This window comes from Phasianus colchicus, chromosome 19 (genome assembly GCF_987193195.1).
Source record: "Phasianus colchicus chromosome 19, bPhaCol1.hap1.1, whole genome shotgun sequence".
Lineage (NCBI taxonomy): Eukaryota > Metazoa > Chordata > Aves > Galliformes > Phasianidae > Phasianus > Phasianus colchicus.
Genome location: NC_143454.1, coordinates 8,856,903 through 8,877,002, shown reverse-complemented (window position 1 = coordinate 8,877,002; position 20,100 = coordinate 8,856,903). Strand labels below are relative to the sequence as shown.

The window sequence follows — 20,100 nt, the reverse complement described above, 5'->3', positions numbered from 1 at the left end:
CTGAGCTTAATATTAATGCTTTCAGTGCTTCTTCGCAAAGTAACATGAAGTATCCACACTGCCAAGGCAGTGCCAGTGCTCCTAGATCCTCCTTTGGCTTCCAAAATTAGATGCCTTTGATCAAGGTGACTTTGAATAGGTGACATTGGGTAGTAATCTCTAAAATCAGCAAAGACAGTTCAGGATATTCACCTACAACACAACTTTTGTTCAAGGAATGAAAGTCGTGGGATATCAAAGTGTTATTGCTTCTCTGATCATACGTGCTTTTTCGCTCCTGAATTATTTTTGCTTTGGTGACAAAAATGGGAATAAAAACCCTAACAACATCCCTAGGAGCTCACTGAGCTCACAGAGCCTGGTCCCCTTGGGTTTCTCAGCATGCTTTCCTCTCATCCTGCTCCCTGGGCTGACTCTGCAGGCTGGGATCTGGCAGCAGCCTACGTGCTGTGAGATGGCCATCCTGCAGCCCTTGGCTGTTTGCTATAGAGCTACTTTTAAGTAATATTTTGCTGAGATGGGTATGCAGGAGAAGATGGAGCTGCATGTGGCCATGCACCCTCAGTCACATTTTGTTGAGTGTAGCACTGATTGATCTCACCAAGGTATGATATGCAGTGTCAATTCTGATTGATTCTTCATGGACTGAAGCACCTGTTTTTCAAAATTTTACCTTAATTTCCCCAGTAGTTCACACACAAAAGAACCAAAATGCAAATCTTATCTTAGGGGATGTAGGAGCTTTTGGTAAGGAAAATACTGGTTTCAAGAAGAGATTGGAACCAACAAGCTGGAGGAACTAAACTGGGGGAGGAAAGCTTCAACTATAATGGTGCAAGAGAATTTTAATATGCACTGGAGAAAAGACCATATATTGATAAAACTGATGAGAGTTGTACGTGCCTGAGGGCTGTGGGTGGAGATGGTGTCTGAGAAAGCACAGGAGGAAGAGGAGGGCTCTGCAGTGTTGTCAGGCATCATTGATCTCTTACCATTTATTTACTTCAGTGGTGTGGTGGCAAAAGTTGGCTGAATATTATTCTGAATAAATGTAGAAAGGTTACTGTTACATCTGTACATGTGAAAATTTAGTTTATGAAAGTCCCTTACTGTGTTTGCTGTCTGATTTTGCACCGGTTACATTAGAAATGTTCCTTACCTTTGAACTCTGTGATTACTAAAATTCAGGAATGCTGGAATAAAAGTGTAGCACAAGGCATTGCCAGCTGCCCTCTGGTTTAGAATCTCTTTGGGCCTGAGCCTGGTCCCAGAGTAAGAAAGCTGTTACTCGGGTAGCGTGGCTGGCAGCACTGGGCCATGCTGAAATCCACAGGCAGAACTGGCATTATGCTGCTTTTGCTTAGATTCTCCATGCTGAAGATCTGGGAAGACAAGTGCATCAGTCTGTAGCAAATGTAATACGGCTTGGGTGATTAAAACTGTCAAGTAATATTGCATATTGAATGGAGACTAGTTTGTCATTACCATGAGGATTAGAAAGTGTAATCTTCATTAAAACATCAGTGGATTTACTGCTGTTTGCCTTGGAACAAGATATTTGCTCAGAATTTTCTAGTTAGTAAATTTAGCAAGTGCAGGGCAATTTGAGAGAGCAGAGCTGGATGGTGTCATAGCTTATCCTGCAGGAAAGGTGTTGGAATGATCCTGTGAGTCTGACAGATGCACTGGATCTAATTCTATTGGTCTGGATCGTGTGCAGTCACATAAATGTATTAATCACCATCACTTAAATTGGCTTCCCTTGGCTCAGCTGTAAGTGGACACCCAGTGTTTTTGTGCTATGAAAGGATTATAATTTCTGTCCCTAAATGCATTGTGTTTACATATTTGTGTATTACTAAAGCCTGTCCTTTGTGAGGCCTGAAACACATTTTGGGTAAGGCTCTCATCTGTCCCACAGAGGCTTCTTTCTCCTCCTTTTCTAACAGATGCTGTATTTTTGAGCTCAGACAGACCAGTATTAAGTTTTGCACGTGGTCAGAATTAAAAAAAATAAAAGATTGTCTGGTAAAGTTGTTTTGCTATGAATCCTGATAAATATCCCATTGATATGAACTGCCATGATCCAGAGAGCAGTTTGTTCTTTTGGCATAACTCTCAAGAGACCAAGGAATGGCAAGTTAAAAAAAAAAAAATTGTTTGATTTAACCTTCCTAGAAATGCTGCTAATTTTGTGAACGTAATTCAAACTGGTTTTCTATGAATTCCACCTTATGTAGTTGCAGTAAAATCAAAGGATTTGTATTGGCTGTGAATTTGCCCCAAAGTTGAAGAGAAGAGAAACAGAATAAGGAAATCACGTGGCTTTTCAGCCCCTTGAGTCTTCTGGGCTTTTCAGGTTGACATATATTTTTCATGGCTGTGTTTCCAGTAGACTGCTGAACTGTCAGAGCTAAGTCATGGGAAAGGCAAACTTGCTACAATTTTGTAATCCTAACCCTAACTGCCATGGATGAGAGTGCATTGGTACAGCCAGAATAGGAGCAAGTCCTTGGCTTTCATCCCAATGGATTACAGGGCAAATCTAGGACCAGATTCAGCACTTAAGGTCTCATCTACGTCCTTCCTTATATTTGCCTTACAAACATAGGAAGTTCAGTCATTACAGCTTCCAAGTTGTTCTGTCTGCAAAAAGTTGAGAGTAGCTCCCTCTGATTTATTAAGCCTTGTGTTTCAGCGCTAAGTGTAGGAAAGCTCAATATTCAAGCTGAACATTTGTTTTTAGTTCCTGCCTTGCCGAGAATTTCTGCAGCAGTTCCTAACCACGCCATCTTCCTTTCTCCCACCCCTACCTGACCCTGCCATAGATCTCAACGGTTGTTTTACCTTGTTGATGTTTTGTCTATATTTGCTTTAACCAGATGCCCCTCTTTGCATGCAGCACTGGGACTCATCCCCTCTCTCCTATCAACAATAATTAGCCTTGTAAGACTAATGGAAGAAATCGTGTCTAATTACCCTGTTGAAGGCCCAATTATGTTATTAACATTTGTGGGCTATAAGGTAATGATGAGGAGAGCCGCTCATTTGCATAGCATTAAGTTAATTGAGCTGGAAGCTATGGGGTGGATAGCGGCGATGATAGCAGGATTCTGTTACAGAATGGATAATGATGACCAGAGCAGGACGATTCACCTGACAGGTTTATTAATTAACAGCTATCTGATTACCTAAAAGAAATGGCAAGTGGCAGTCCTGAAAGAAGCGGTAGCATTTCTTTTTATTGAAAGATTCTGTATCACTGTTGATGTTCTGGGATGATTTATGGTAATGGCAGTGTAAGCTCTTTCCTGGAAGCCTACCCAAAACTCATTTGGGTCCAGCCCCACGTCTTTATGAAAATGAATGTCCCATAATTCTAAATATGCCTAATTCCTACGTCGTGCACCAAGTGGGGCTGTGCCAGTGAACTCGTACAGCTCTGAGAACAGTGTATTTTGGGAATCCTTAATGATGATACAGTCCTCGAGTTTTGGCCCTTGGAAGAGCTGGATGGTTTGATTTTGTAAAAGCACTTGTTAGCTGTGGTGTTGGGAGGGATCCTCAATTGTATCAGGGAGAAAATAACAGTAAACTTTGAGCTTTTCAGATTTCCCTGGTACAAACAAAGCACAAGTGAAGGTGAGTGCCCTTACCTTCAATTTATTTCTAGGTACAAAGAGTTGTGCAGTGCTGTTGGGCCTGTAAGAAACTGGATTTTTTTAATTATTATTATTACTTAAAAGTGTAGTAAGTATAAAAATCTGTCTTGTCTTTTCTGATTAGATGTCAGCTTGTCTTGTTCATTCCAAACACGTTGTAATTCACAACAGCTTCAGACAGCCTTCTTTGAACCGCAGTATCCTTTAGATGAAGAAAGCCCACTCTGTTTAAAAGTTGCCTGCATTAATGATTCCAAAGGAGAGCTGAGCTACTTGCTACGCCGTTCTTCTTTCTTACAAATCCTCACCTTAGTGCTGAAGGTACCCACATGTCAAATACACCTTCCAGTCAACAAATGTTCTTAGATTATTATTTTTTTCTACTACTTCGAAGGGGCCATTATTAAATCATGTGAACTTCAGCCCTTACCTACTGGCTGGGACACCGGTTCATCCTGGAATGACCTCTGACCAGACTTGTTCCAGGCAGAAAGAGAACACTGCCAATTTTAACCTTCCAGAGAATAACCTCTTATCCATTAAGATGGCACAGTGATTAGTGTTTCGATAGTAAGGGATCTGTGAAGAGTAAAGAGCTATGGTTAAAACGCCATCACCATTATTGTGCTGTCAGAGAACCTGCATTCATACAGTTTCCCTTGGTTCTGGGACTGAAATTTGTTGGATACCAAGAAGTAGATAACGTTGCCTTCACCAAATGTGATAAGGAGTCCAAAAGCTTTGTGTAATAGATACTTACAAACATTCACAAATCAGCACGGGCGCATTTGGTCATGAGGAGAAAAAAAGTAGAAAATCAAATATAAAGGACACAGTCTGGGAGAGCAGCTCCTGAGCTGCTACATCTGATCTGTTCCTACAGCTAGCAGCTGCCAGCAAGGAGAAAGTCCCACTGTTAACACTGACTGAGGGACAGTGACTCTGTGGCTGCAGAAACCTGTGTGATATGGAGCAAGTGAGGGTAAAATGTTTGTCCAATATTTACAAGGAGCATCTTCTCTCTCCTCCTAGTGATGGCACAGAGCCTGATCTGCACAATTGTGTTCAAATTACCTAAAAAGGTTGCTCAGGAAACGCAGCACAATAAACGAGTGCTGGAATTTAAACCCTACGTCCTCCTGCTCCTCATTATCTTTCTGTAATCACTAACCCATACAGTCAGTGTTGGATAGAAATATCTTTACTGTACAAATTAGTTTTTCTGTAAGGCATTGTGCAGTTCACTACAGTGCCTTGCTGAATAAAATAGACAAACGCAGCATCAAGCCATGATCCAATAGATGAGGAATTATGTATTTAATTCAGAGTTCTGTATGGAGTGCTCATAAAAGCTTGATCATGATAGAGGGGCCAATAAACATTTGGGAACATAAATATTTCTGTAGGAAATGGCTTTGTGAAACATTTAGTTGTTGAGTAATAAGAACAGAGAAAATCAGAGGAGCAGAAATCTCTAGGTACTAATCTGATGGGTTATATATGATACAGTGATAATAATGTTGAGAGATTTTTTTTTTTATGGGACCAGTAGCAACAAATACATTGAGTCCTGCATTTTCTACTAACATCTTCATCTGTTTGATGCCCCACTTTCTATCTCAGCTGCTCCAAAAGTCAGCTTTAAACCTAAGAAAGCAGTAGATGAGACCTAGGAGTGCTGAGCTACTGTGGACACGACCTGTAAGTTCTCTGAATATACAGGAGTGGAGTGCTTTGAGCAGACAGAGCAAAGCCTTGGAATCTCAGGCTCACCCAGTCCCACCCAGCAGCCTCTGTCAGAGGGGACCTAGAGGGATGTGGTAGCAGATCTGGTGGCAGCTTCTACCAAGGGACAACCAGCAGCAAGCTGGGTGTGGGCTGGAGGCAGGTACTGGAGGTGCTCTGCTGGCAGCTCACCTGCTGTTGGCACCCTTCAGCAGCAGAAGGTGATGGAGCTGGGGGAACAAATCCGATCACACAGCTCACAGATTGCAGAGGGGTGGGCAGCGTTTGTGGTCAGGGATGGGCTGTGAGTGGATGTGCAACTGCCTGAGGATTTGGGGAAAAAAATGCTCGCAGCATCTCTGTCTTTTGGCTTTTTTGGAACATCCATTACTTGAGTGTTTAGGCATCAATCCAGATGGACGACACAAGGAAATATGTTTTTAGAAAATCACCCATTTTAAATTGTATTTTAAATGATCAAATTGTAGAACAAACACTCTGGCAACACAGCTGGTGCCTTTGTCAGTGCGTAGGCTCAAAAATAAGAGAACTGGTAAGAAAAATAAAACCAACATAGGAACGGCTCACCAAACAAGAAGCAATGCTTTGGCTGCAAGGATTTTTGAGGGCTACAGAGAAAAATAGAATAAGATTAGGAAATGTTTGTCCAGTCCGGATGACAGATATGTGAGAAGATGTTATCATTTGCTACTTCTCTTTTTTCCTCTGAAAACAGCAGCAGCAATGAGCTGGCAGGCACAGTGAAATGCAGTTAGCAAAAGTAATGGGAGTTGAAAGTTTGACCTTTTGTGATGGAAATTTGATATGAAAAAAGGGTCTTTTGATAATTTCTCTACCCAATCAGATATTGGAGATGTCTTGATCCTGTTTCCTCATTTGCATGCTGACTGATCTCATTTGAAAACCCAATCATTCAGAAATATTGGGACGTCAACAGAAATGTTACAAGCAAGGAGCCGTTTTATCTGAAAGGTCTGCAGGATGTCATCTCTTGTTTTTCACTCCAGTGGCCTGATCTCTTCTTCATCATCCCATGTTTTTATTGGCAGGATAAGTTGAACATATTGAAATGCAAATAGGCTTTTCCACATTGAACCAAAATAGAGAAGTTTTTTTGCTGTATGATTGATTGTATCCGAGGTACTTCAAAAGCAACAAAGAAAATACTTTCTGCTGGATTTCGTGACATTGCCAAGTTTTGACGTTTCCTGTCAGTAATCATGGGCAGGACATGGTTTCTGGGCCCCCATCTCACCTCTGTTTTTCCCCCTCGTAAGGCCCACGCTGATGCATTTCACTGTTTCTGGGACAAGGCTGTGAGGTCCTCCCATTTCTCTCCATGGACTCACACACAAATGCTGTCCTCTATGTATTTAATAGACTTTCTGAAATTGTAGAGCTACATTACTCCAACAGTGGTATAATTCAAAGCCTACCAATATTGCATATTGACTTTCAGCTGTGTTAACAGATCCCTGATGCTGAGCACTGCCCAGTCAAGTGAGTTGAATCTCACCAAGAATTTAACCTTTTTATTTTCTAGAGCAGGCAGTTCAGTTTTCATTTCACTCAACCACATGGTGGGTTCATGGCATGTTCTTATACTGTGCAATTGGAATCACTTTCCCTTATTTCAGAGAATGCCTGCTAATATCTTAAGCCAAAATTCTCTATTTGATAAGCCAGAAGCTAAGAACAAATGAACAATATATAGTAGTTCCGAATAAAGAAAGTGATTGTCAGGGACTTTTTGGAGACATTCTGCTTTTTAGAAAAAAATAAATGCTCACTGACTGTAAGTCTCATGCCTTGTGCTGGTGAACACCTGCACTGGACTGCAAAAGTACTTTGCTTTTGTGCTTTGGTGTAGCTTTTACTCAGAACAGAATGATGCCAGCAGAAGTGAAGGATAGAGATGAGATGGATGTTGTTACTTTAACTCTGTGGCACTCAGCTGGGAGATAGTTTGTCACTGGAATGCCAATGGAAGCTGGCACATTTTAAAGAGTAATCCTGTGCACCAGCTCCTGGTTGTCCCTCTGTAACAAAACCTATCTTAAAATAGTGTGTTTGTAGAGTTTTGCTTTTGGCAGATTGGCACACATCCTTGGGTTCTCTGGAGCCCATAGGTTCAGAGAGGGTTCAGACTTGATGCCCTGTGCTGTAGTGTGGGGCATGTGATAGGGAGAGGCAATGCAGGAGAGAGGGGACGGATGGACCAGATGATCAGCTTTACATTTTTACATTTTAGGATGTTCTGAACATTGTGTAGTTGGTATTCATACAATGCTTTGAAAGGTAAAGCTCTAAATTAGACAGGAGGTCAAGAATTACCACAGTGTGCCTCGGGTGGGTGACAATGTGTCTGATTAGAGACGTGTAGAAGTTCAGTCTGCAGTTCTGGCCTGCAGAAATAGTACGTTAACCCAACTTGTTTCTTACTCAACAGATTTCAAGGGCTGACCACAATGTAGCGCATCAATTTGTGGTACCCATCTTCCTCCAGTTTCTCCAGCAGTAGATGTAGTTCTGGGTGCAGGCTGGGGGCTTCACTGATGGAGGAATGCAGGTGTGGGTGACTGAGGACAGGAGCACCCCGACTGACTGATGGGCCTCTTCCATCAAACCTGTCGGCCAGCAGAGAGTGCTCTGTGGGATGGCAGTAAAGGTAAACCTCCTGTTCTTTGAGCAATAAAGGCAAACCCCCCATTCTTTGGGCACTAAACTGAAGCTGTTGGTATGAACCCCGAGTGCAGCTCTGCGTTAGACACCGAGCGTTTTTCCAGGTGGGAAAGCATCTCTCTCTCTTTCATCTCTCAGTATTCTAGAGTATCGAACCACGGAAGTTAAAACATGATGTGTTATCCTCAATAACCGCAGCAATCAAACTCCTCCCTGCTGGATTCTTTTTTTATAATATATTTCTCTCGCTACCTGTTTCTGTTGCTCCTCAGCGTTGAGAACAAAAACGCAGCTTAGTTTACCAATATTTTCTCTGTGGTGAAGTCAGCATAGAATATTAGTGTCCAAAAAGTTGTAAAACAAAAGACTATCATATGTTGCACCTTTTAATCATGTAATTGCTGAGTGACATTTAACTCTGCAGCTTTAAGTTTCTCCTTTGTCAGCCAGCCTTCTCCTCCTGCCCCTCTCATCCCCTCCTCTCGAGGCAGCCTGCTTTTGCAGAGTAGTGCTTTAACTACACTGAAGTTTGGCTGGGCTTCTACATATTACAGCAGCAACACGAAAGCAAACAATTGAAGTATTTGAGAACAATGAAATATGTATGGCTATCTGTGACAGCCCTATAAAGCAGAGCAATTAGCCGCGTAATCCGAGAAAGCCAAAGCGCCCGGCAGCCCACGGTTCCCTATTAGTTAAATGCTTTTTGTACGTCCTCTTCCCATCAAATCAACTAACACTTCCTTTAATTGGTTCATGAATTATACAGCTTGGCTGCATTATAATTTAATCACCAGTAAACATTCCTGGGGCCCGCTGTAAAGCGTATAGCGCTCATTAATTCCTTAATTTCAGCAGATGGAAGGGGAGATCGGATGAACGGTGGCAGTACAGAGCGCCTTGGGCAATGGAAGAAGGAAAAAAAGGTGGGGGGCCGTTTAGGTTTTTTAAGGGCTGTCAGAAACTCAATCTGTGAGCTGTCAGCAGCTTGGACCCGCTTCCCCCCGCCTTCCCCTGCCTTCACCCCACCTACCGCTGCAAGTGACTGACGGATTCATATGGAGCCTTGTCAACCCGTCTTTAAACATCAAGCCAGCGGGTAAACCAAGCCCAATGTAAATTAATTCTTGTCTTACGGGCCCCCCTTTCTCTGTCCCCATGAATATTTCATGGCGGGCAGCATAAATATTAATTCTAATAGCTCTGCACAGTGGTTATTATTTCTGTTTTATGACAAATATTCATAAAATATTCAGGACCCTTTTTTAGAACATTTACACACTTGATTGTGAAATTTTCCAGCTTCCTGGGGACACAGTAAACATATTGGGGTTCTCTTGATGGACTTTTTTCTCTCTTAATTAATACTACGCCGCATTAATATTTAATCGGATTTAGTTTTCTTTTCCCCAGAAGTGAACCCTATTACATTTGAGGATTTATTTGACAGTATTTAAACAGGGAATTTTTATTCCCTATTATGAAATTGGTTTCCTTTGACACACATATAAAATGACACATAATAATCCATTCTTTTATTCCCTCCCCTCGCCCCCACATCGCACACTTTTTGGTGTCGGTTCTTTAATTTATCTCATAGACCAAATATCCTGCCAGCAACAAAAGTTTGTGTTTAAATGGTGGAGTGGGGGGACTCCAGTGTAGCTTCTTATGAGAACGCTTAAGATTAAACATCATTTGCTATCAATTTGATTCCGTTTATTTAAAAGGAAGAAAAGCGGAAGGAAGAAAATTATAAGGAGGAAAAGTGTTTTTTAGAAGCCGTTGGTAGCAGAGAAAAGCAGCAGACAGGCAGCGAAGGCATCGCTTCTGATACGAGTTTCCAAGTGCTTAACCCCGGAGTTAAAATTTGCTCAGCAGAATGTAATTAATGCAGGGAAGGCTGCAGGCATCTGAGGAAACGGGACTGCGCTGGGGGGAGTGGATTCAGGCTCCCAACCGTGGGCCTCTGGGGCTGTGGAGGCTTTCGATTATGGGAGATGGATCTGACTTACCTTATGGATGGTGGGAATCGTGGCAGCCACATTACTCCGAGGCAGTGCTGGCTGCCATCTTATTCTGTGATTCATAAAGCACCGCTGGAATGAACTCCAGGCAGAATGCAAAGATGCTCGGATAACAGCTGAGAGTAAGGAGGAGGCAAAGAATGAAAGCGAAGGGAGAAACGTAAAGCAGGTTTGAATGGAAGCATGCATACAGAAAGAGTTAATATTGCCTTCTGAAGAGAAGCTTTAAAAATGCACGGAAGCCCCTAGTATGAGTGTGTTTTTCACTGTGCTTATATAGCACTTACACTGCTGGCAGCTCGTCTTGCGTGGGATGGCTCTGGGTGTACATCTGTGTGATACATCTCTGCTTTCTCCCAGCTGAAGACCCAGCCCATGGTTCTGCCCTGTAAGGCTGTGCCCAATCCTGTGGGGTGAGCCATGTGGCACCTGCAGAGACACTGTGATGGCTGGAGGGTGGGCTGCCCAGAAACCCCATCCCTGCGGCTGTTGGAGGCTGAGCACGTCTAACTGCTGGATGGAGGGCACCTCGTGGGGTCATTGCTTCATATTGTCCACGAAGAGAACATCTGCAGCTCTGAAGGATGATGTTCCTCTCGCTCCCCTGGCCTGAAGCCACGTCTTGGGAATTGTGGCCTACTTAGCTGCCTTTCAGAGTTATCCTACAGAAATGCATCCATTTGAAAAGGAAGATCCGATGTCTGGAAAGAGCTTGTTGTCAAGTGAGTCATTGAAGGAGCTCAACTTTTGTGCTGATTAACCTGTGCTTTAGTCTTTATGCAATGTATTTTCCCTCGTGGTCCAAACCTAGAGGGTGAAATTACTTCCCAAAATAGAACTAAGCATCCTTCATCAGAAGAGATCCTGGAACTTGAAAGACATTGCTGAATAAAACCTCCCAACACCTCCATCCATAAATAAGAGATAAGGTTCATTTCATCCTCTGCAGAGAGATGCAAAAGAGGTATTTAGGGTAGGAGGTAAACTAAGATCCACATTCAGTCAGTAGTTCAGCCTTAGAAGATCATTTGTAGTCTGGGTACCCATGGGCAGAATACCTGGTTTAGAGCTACACTGAGAGGAAGCTGAACAAGACTGGGGAAGAGGTAGGTGGGATCTACATAACCAGACTCTATGATGGAGTTTGGAGATGCAGAATGTAATTATGGAATAGGGTGTGCACAGAGTCCTGTGCATGGGCTCTTGAGAGGTGGCTTAGCCAAGGTTTCAGGTTCAAGCTGTGTCTGTACTACAGGAAAAGAAACATTCTAAAGGGAAACTGCTTGATCCAAGGCTGGTGTCTGGCTAAAACACCAATAAAGACAAGGTGACCAGGGTTTTAGCTGAGAGGATTCACTTGGATTCAAATCTGAACCTTTTTTTCCCTCTCAGATTGAACCACTAACTTGATCTGCCGTATTGTTGAGAAAAGTCAGTGGTGCTAAAAGCACTTTGCAATGCAGATTTTACTTGTATCTTGACCGAGCCTGCTGCCTTACCCCTGCTTGGCGTTTGTTTTGGTTTTTTTTTTGTATTTTAAACAAAAACAACTATGGTCAGTTTTAACAGTGGGTCTGTGGTTTAGCCATGGTTCTTCTCTCTGCCAGGCCAGTCCATAACACCTCCAAGGGCACTTCATCCTTTTGTGAGAACTGTGTTATTTCCTCCTCCACCTGCTTTGGCTCTGTTTTATGAACCAGAGGGAGGAGCCTGCACTGAGCCAATGATCACACAAGGATTCGACCTGTGGCAGCCCTTTAGGGAACTGCTGCATCCACACACTTCAATAGCCTCATTTCTTTTCCACCTTTGTGTCTCAAATACAAAAATTGAAGCTGTTGTGCTGCCGGAATGAAGTCCTCCAGGTGAGTTCCTTTCCATAGGGAATTATGTTGCAATATCAGACAACGTTGTGTTAATATCTCCAGATTGTCAAAGATGTATCACACCCTATCAAAGACTCCATTTTCTCACCTTGAGCTTAGCGTTTTCTATTTGTCTGCCTAAAAAAGAGCGTAGTTTTGGGGTCCTTCCTTCTCCTTCCTCTTCCTTTTGCTCTTTCTCCCACTCACTCCTTCCATTGTCTTTTGCTCCTGTTTAGCTGGGGCTTCTGTCAAAGTTCTGCCAGCAAAGTGTGACGTAACTTTGAGATCACACAGGCATCTGATCTTCACATTCTTTTCCTTTCCTTTTTTATTTAAAGAAAAGCAGACTGATGTGCTATGTTGTAAACTGCCAGGAGCACTTGCTAATTTAGTAGTTAATGACAGTCACAGAGAGTGTTTTTCTTGCCCCTGGAGAGGTTTTAGACACAGCTGGGGTAGATTTGCCACTATCAATTATGCACAATTTTAAACAAGAATTGGCCAGCAGGGGCCTCTTTTTTTGCAGAGTGCAGAGCGTGAAGAATGGGAGCATGGCAGCTGGTACCTGCCTACACGGGAGAAGATATATAGGAGTCAAGGAAATAAGGGAAAGATTAATAGCTTACTATTTTTAAAGTTGCAGTTTCAACTCAAAAGTTTAAATGCTGCATTAGAAGCGGCCCAGTGCTGTGTTTTTGGTGTTGGCTTTTTTTTTTTTTTTTAATTCAAGCATCCCAACTTTCTTGCAGAGGCTGTTCTGGCCATAGCACAGCCACAGGTGAGTCAGCACTGCCTGTTTTTAAATGCCAGTTAGGGAGTCAAGATTCTGAGGTCAGTGTTCTCAGATATTATGTCATGTTCTCTTTACATCCTTAAATGCAAACGAGGTATGAATTCAATTAGATTTAGTGGTGTAGGTCGGATTTCGTTGGCAGTTGGCTTACAAAAAGGGCTTGGCTTTGTGTTCCCCTCCACTGATGTAAATCCAGAGTAACTCCAGGTAACAGAAAATGCCAGTGAGAATCTGACCTAAGTAAATAGCTCAGGTCCAGAACAGTCAACATCTGCATCATTCCTCCAGGTCAGCCTCACAGAGCAGCAATGTTGACATTACAAGACCAAGACCTGTAGATGGCCTTGGTCTACAGGCAGAGCTTTGCTTCTCGTGGCTGTGAAGGCAGCTGGAAGGGCAGTGGGGCCATCCTGAGAGGTGGCTGTCAGGACCTACCTGGGGAAGAGAAGCGTGCCCTCATCCCCAGCTCGATGATGTCTGGTGCAGGCATACAACACTTTTTTTTTTTTTTAAATGGCAACACGTTTTTCTGTTGTACGTGCTTTGAGACTGTGACATTATATCCACAAAACAGGAAAACCACCGCCAAAAAAAATTCTCCCGAGGACAACTCTCAGCACTGTCAGTTGTTAATAACTTGGGTTAACTAGGTTGCCATCTGGAACAAACGCGTTGTTCACGATTAGAGGAATGCTGCTGTGCAGGTCAGAAATGCTTCCTTCTTACTTACTGCATTACTGTGACATGTTTCTCCAAAAACCTCTGCCATCACCACCTTTACCTTCTCTGTTTGTGAAGGGAAGCCATCAGGATGCTCCAGTGGCAGTGCTGAAAAGCCAGAAGCGATTGGAACACTGTTTTGGAATAGCAGATGGCTGGTAGGAAAACAGCATTATATTCCAGCTGTTGGAGGCCCCATGTGTTTCATCATCATCCAAAGGCAGATAGTTCTCATAACAGGGCCTTTGACTACGTGCACAGTGATGGTGTCATCAACATTATTAATTTGTTGGAGTTTAATGTCTCGAATGTATCTGAAAGCTGCAGTAGATTAGATGAGTAGAATCAGAGAATCGGGGGATGGCTAATGTTGGAAGGGACCTTAGAAGTCACCACATACAGTGGGAAATAAGCAGGGTTTCAACATAAGATTTTTTTCCTTCTGACATTTGTTCCTGGTTTTATTATCTATGTAAGCCAACTGATGGGAGTGGACCTTCTCTCCCATCCCTCTCCTGGAACAGAGAACAAAGGAGAGAGGACAGAGCTTTGCTTACACGTTGCTTTGTTCACTCCTGCATCTGGCAGCAGCGTGTCCACTCGGTTGGTTTGGGCTGAGTGTTCTACCAAGTTATATTCCACAGAACAGCCATCTGTAACTGGGTGTCGAGGATTTGGGGCTGTCCCCGGGCAGGGAGCTGAGCTGTGGTTCAGCAGGGAGGATTCCTGGAAGGTCTGTGCCCAGCCCATCCCAGAGCAGACCTCGTGCTGCTGCTGATTGACGTTATTCACCTGTTGCAGAGCTGAACGAACAGCTTGCCAACTCTGAAAGAGAAGCTGTGCTAGATGCTAATCTAGCAGTATAATGTAGTATCCTTTGATATGAGGCTGTGTTTCCTTGCCTCCCTGTCTACCGATTCTGATGACATCTGTTTCATATTTCCCCTTGATAGAAGTTGTGACACATTACAACATACAAAGCCTGGCTGATTCCTAACGCAAGCTTTACAGAGGATGCATTGATGTGGGGAAGAAAAACAAAGCACTGTATGCAGAAGGGGCCAAGCTCTGAGCCCAGTGCTTGCCAGGAGCTGCTCCCATTACAGCTCTGAGCTCTGGGGTCGTGGATGCATGCAGCCCTCTGTCTCAATGCAACAAAGGCATTACCTGGACAGCTTGACGCTCGAGAAATACCAGAAGACCAATGCTCTGTAGAGTCACTCTTGTGAGTGACCTCCTGGGGCTGTGTGCAGTACATACTCCTTCAAAACAATGACAACACTTTCTAATTGGAAGCATTAAAAGCATCCCTGATAGCTCCATTGTTTTTCCCTTTCTTTTCCTGCTTCAGAGTGGCATTACTCAGCCAGCCCTGAGGCTCCAGCTGTGTTGCACCTCTGGGGGCTGTGTGGTCCCTCCTTCTGCTGGGCCACATCAGGAGTTTGTGCTGTGTGTCCCACGTGCACCTTGTTACCATGCATTGGGGGAAAAAAGAAATCCGTATTAGCAGCAGTGTCTGTTCTCTCCCACATCTTCCCCCGACACTTCTCTTTAATGGTGACACCAGACTGGATAATAAGAAGCATCTTGTGTAGAAAAGAAGGGAATCTCAGACAAGGCTTTCAGAGTTCATTTTGTTGGCAGCTTTTTAAGTGGAGTTTTTTAGGCTCTTCTGTTTCAAACACCGTAATACTTCCTGAGTTGCTAACTATGAATTACGACAAGCTTTCTTGATACGCCAGGTTATAATCCTTTAGTGGTTTTGTTTATTTCAGAATATAATGGGAAGCCGTATCAATTATCATGACTGCATAGGTGTTGTTCCTCTCTACTAGAATATTCATCTCCAGATGCATCATCAGATGTTACCTGTTCTGACAATCACGTTTTTGTGCCATTGTTGGGCAACGGAAACAAAGAAAAACAGAATGTTAAGAGTGTATGGGATAAAAGAGTGTTGAAACTGTTGTTCTCTTCCTGTCTTTGGAACCTCCAAGATCTTGAATGTTTTATTCCTGGCTGTTGTTTTGTTACCGCGGTGTGAAAGGAAGTCATTATCTGTAAACATTTGAAAAGAGAGATGATTTTCATAACTTTAAATCCTACAAAGGATTCTAGTAATCTGCTCTGTGCATGCCGAGGCAAAGCTCAGCCTTTCATCTGGTTTGATCCCACCCAGTCAGTGTAAAATGTTCCTTTGGTGAATGTCTAAAGCGTGCCGCATCGCTGCGAGAGGCAGACAGCCGAAGTAGGAAGCCGGGCCTTGCAGGCAGCAGCAGGAGAAGGTATATAATAAAGAAAGACACGTGTACAGCCTTCAGGCCTGTTCAGTTGGTAAAAGTTTGTTTTCTTGAGTTTTCAAAGGAAGCTTTACTTTTGTTTTGCTCTAAATTAACCATTAAATGTGACCTTTGTCCGGCTTTGTGCCGGTGGTCTCTTCCAATGACTGTGGGATTCCCCCAGCCCAGGGGCTCACAGCACTCAGTGTCACTGTGAGAATTCAGTGAGAATTTCCTGCTGAAGTGTCTTTGAACCAGAATATAAAATTGACAGAACTGTTGTGTGGAACCAACCTGCCAACGAGGGGTCACTGTGGGATGGGCACAGCAGCATGGCTGGGCTCCATAGCAGTGCGTATTGAGTTCTGGTTGTGCATCCTTGATTCAGATCAGGGCTCTCATGGAAGGCAAATGAAAGGAGCTGACCAGTTCCACCCCGTGCTCTGTTCACACTATGAAACCCACATATGAAACCTGACACTGGGGGTCAGATGTTTTAGGGTGCTGAGCAACTGTGTCTCGTACAGACTCGATGAGAATTGCAGGCTTTGATCTTAAAACCAAGCATTAACCTTTTCTCTTAGCAGCCTTAGCAGCAAGGCTTGTTGGCAGAGGGGTCATGCCACTCTGTGCTGCTTTCTGTGCCCTGGCATGGGTATATGCTGAGCTCTGACACTGCACTGTGCTACTCACTCCTGCCTTTGACATGCAATAATTGCTCTCCTAACCTGGAGACTCAACGAGATGGGAGAGGAACCAGAGAAGACTGTGCATATACTACTGCCTTCTGATACACTAATGCACGATGGACATTTCCATGTTTGTATGTCCTATTCCATTAGGATAAGGATTAGCTCCTGCTCTGAAGGTTGCCAGTGCTGTTCTCAGGATGTTAATGCTCTTATTCATTATGTTCTCCACAGGGTATTTTTCTTCAATCTTCCCTACGAATCCATCATTGAACGACTGTCTCAGCGGAGGATTGATCCAGTCACAGGGGAAAGGTTAGCACTAATATCTCACGTTTAACTTTTTTTTTTTTTTAAGACTGCCAGCAAGATGAAAGCAGCAAGTAGACTTCATAGAAATCTAAGGAACCTCAGGAATATTGTACTCATGCTCAGGGATTCCTTAAAAGAAAAGTTAAAATTTTCATAGCTACTCAAGTACCAACCCACCCATCTGTTACTGTATGCTCCTCTCCACAGAACAGGGCATTTTAAAATCCCAGAGACTGAAATGCACAGCAGCAAGTAGCTTCATTCTTAACATTTTAATGGCAACTAAATTGGTCGGTAAAAATAATGCTGAGGGAAGATGTCTGAAACCTAGCCTAAATGCAGATGGTTTTCAGACATTCCCATGAGAATTCTGAAGGCTTTCCAGCTGGGGAAGATGGAAATCTTGCTGTGTTTTACTTCCCCTGCTGCTGTGATGGTTCTGCCTACCATGAGATATTAAATCATTTCCCACTCAGTAGAGCAAACTTGTTTGAGTCGCAGAGTCGCTGTAAAATGTGGTTCTCAGATGTGCTGGTTTGTCTCACGGGTGCTCACATCACCTCATTTCACTGGGGACATCGGGTTACTGCCTTCCTCACCCTTGTGTCGTGAGGGACCACCCTACATCTCTGCTGGAAATGGGGCTGCAACTCCAACTCTCACTTGTGCTGTTTTATTATGTCCAGTGGATAACTGCCCACACTGAAGTTGTACAGCACTGTTTCACATTCTTAACATGCAAACGCCTGAATCAAAGACAAACACAGAACCCTTGAAGATAAAGCCCTAAACATTGGGTCTGTGCCAAAGCCATGCGATTATTCAGACATCTCACTCTAGGTGCAACATTAACTGGTGACAGCAGCAGTGATTTGCAGTAAGTGTTCTCTTTGTTTTAGTAATAAGTGATGCAGTTGTTCAGAAGAAATGAACGGCACGAAGCAAATCATTCACACGTCTTTGCATTTCTTATCATTAGGATTAGCCTGTTTGGTATCTGCTCCAGTTCACACGCTTCCTTCTTCCAAAGTCTGGGTTTTATTCCTTCCAAATTCATTGTGAATTGAATTGTTTTAGATGCTGTATCTAATCCTCATCATTATATTAAAGCTGCACCACTGGCTGCAATGCAGTGAGGAGGGCGGGTGGCCTTCAGCTGTGTCCTAAATAATCCTCACGTGGAAAGAATTTTGTTCCCACATCGTGGTACCAGCTGGAGCTGTAATGCAGTTCTATGCAGAGGCTCTGCTTTCCTCCTTGTTGTTGCGTCTGTCCCAATGGTTTCAGGAAAATTGGCTTTACTGCAGAGGGATGCAGTGTTTCTGTGACATCAGGGGCAAAGGGCACAGGAGATGATCAGTCAGAAGCAGAAATACTGTGGCAGAAAAATTAAATACGTGTTTGCAAAAGAGCTTTTAGCAATTGCTGGGAGCCTCTGGCAATACAGAATCATTGTCTGAATACCTTCTGGCATCAGCTGTGTGGGCAGGCTGGGCTGGACTCTGCTGATGGAAATCCTTTGCCTCTGTGAATCCACAGCTGTGGGTTCAGGAGAGCCAAATTCCAGCATTTTGGAAATCAGAAGTAACTAAAATCTACCTCAGAGTGAATCAAGCTCTTTTTATCTCCAGCTACTATAAAAAGATACCAAGAATTACATTCTATCTTTTATCCTCCCAGAAACAGACACTGGTAGGAATCAAAGGTTACAGCAAAACTGGTAATCAGGAGAGTGGGGCTGGAACAGATCCAGAAGTGCATCTTAATTTGCAGCACTGGGCACAGGGCAGTTTATCTGCACCTTACGGGAAGCATAGAGACACTGGCAGCAGTTTCTGCATCACCTCAAGAGAACCCCTCAGTTCTTGAGTATCTGACATTCTTGAGAGCAGGAATGCTGGTTAATTTACCTTGAAATTTCCAACTTGAGCAGAAAGGCACAGGAGTAGGAAAACCATGGAGTGATTCAGGCGATGGCTGCTGCGTCCTCAGACTGAGCTCAAGAGGTGGCCTTTGTATCCCATCTGCAGATACCACACGACACTCAGACCAGCACCCACTCCAAAGATCCAAGCCCGCCTCAAGCAGAACCCCAAGGACAAGGAGGACAACATTGAGAAACGCGTGGACACCCATCACAGGAACGTCAGGGATCTGCAGGAGTTTTATGAAGACGCCTTTTATGTCAATGCTGATCAAGACCCATATCCTATCTTTGAGTTTATAGAAAGCTGTATCATTAAGCCCCTTCCGTGCAAAAAAATTAAATGCTTCTAATTAATTAAGGTTGATTTCTTGGATAGTTGGTTTAAATTTTTCCTTGTAATGCTTGCAATCCAGTCACTGATGTGGCACATTCCCAGGGAAACAGGAATTCAGTGTTAGATTCAGAGCTCACCAAGGCAAAATGCAGAGTAAGAGATGGTGCTTTTAGGCATTTTTGTTTGGCTTTTGTTTTGCGATCCAAATTATGAAGGGTGGCAGCTGGGGAATCTCCTGTGTTTGATTCAGATGTCCTTTCCTGACTCTGCAATTGAGCAATTAGCAGTTTTATGTTAACTGTGTGATACCCAGCTAACTTGCAATAATAAAGCTACTTTGGTTCTTCGGTTTTTTATTCCCTTGTTCACTCAACTTGCTTAAAATATTCTGGCAAAGCAGCAGGATGGTCCCTGTGACCTGCTCTGCAATCACACAGCCAGGCAGAAACACCCCAAACAACAGGAGATAGTATCTGGAGTCATAGAAAACTGGTAGCAGGTTCATCACGTTTAGAACCCAATTAAGGGCATAACGAGGCTCTCAGCCTGTGGTAGAGGCTCTTCTGCAGCAGCCATTCCCATCTTATTTCCTGCTGGCTGGGGCAGTGGGTGCCTGGTTGGTTTGCTCTGCTTGGGTTGGGTTGCCCTAAAGATTCAGGTAAGTCTTTCTTAACCAGAAAATCATTGGTGAGAAGTATGGCACTATTAACTAGAGCCTGGCTATGGGAATGTGCATCTTTAATGTTTCTGAGGAAGGAGTGTGATTTGTTGTAGTGATTCAGACAAGCACTAAGTTTGATGCCTTTATTATGACTCTTATTTCTGCTGTGTACGTGGGTGTGAGCTCCCCTTGATCAGGGGCTGAGGATGCCTCAACTTTCTCCTTCAAGTCTTTATGTCTAGGAGGAGGTAGGATGCATGTGCCTCCAGGAGCCTTTTGGTTTTGTGACTTCTCTGCTCCTACTGTTATCAAGTGTGTCTCTGTTGTTGTCTTCAATCGAGTATATGGAGTACCATAAGGATATATGTGCTCAAATTCTTCCTTACACCTACGGAGTAAATTT

General features: G+C 43.5%; 1 protein-coding gene across 3 annotated transcripts in view; it reads left to right on the top strand.

Moving 5' to 3' along the window:
• Positions 1–19,060, top strand: part of AK8 (adenylate kinase 8) — a 62,969-nt gene extending 43,909 nt beyond the window's left edge. The window contains exons 12-13 of one of the 3 annotated variants that reach the window (XM_031601786.2): positions 16,698–16,778; positions 18,806–19,060. In XM_031601786.2, coding sequence (XP_031457646.1) covers positions 16,698–16,778; positions 18,806–19,052 — 328 coding nt within the window. In that variant the 3' untranslated portion in view covers positions 19,053–19,060. Of the gene's footprint in view, positions 1–3,786; positions 3,996–7,857; positions 8,133–16,697; positions 16,779–18,805 lie in introns of those variants that run through there. The other 2 variants (XM_090121329.1, XM_090121328.1) reach the window with 2 other exon arrangements.
• The last annotated feature ends 1,040 nt before the right edge of the window (positions 19,061–20,100 follow it).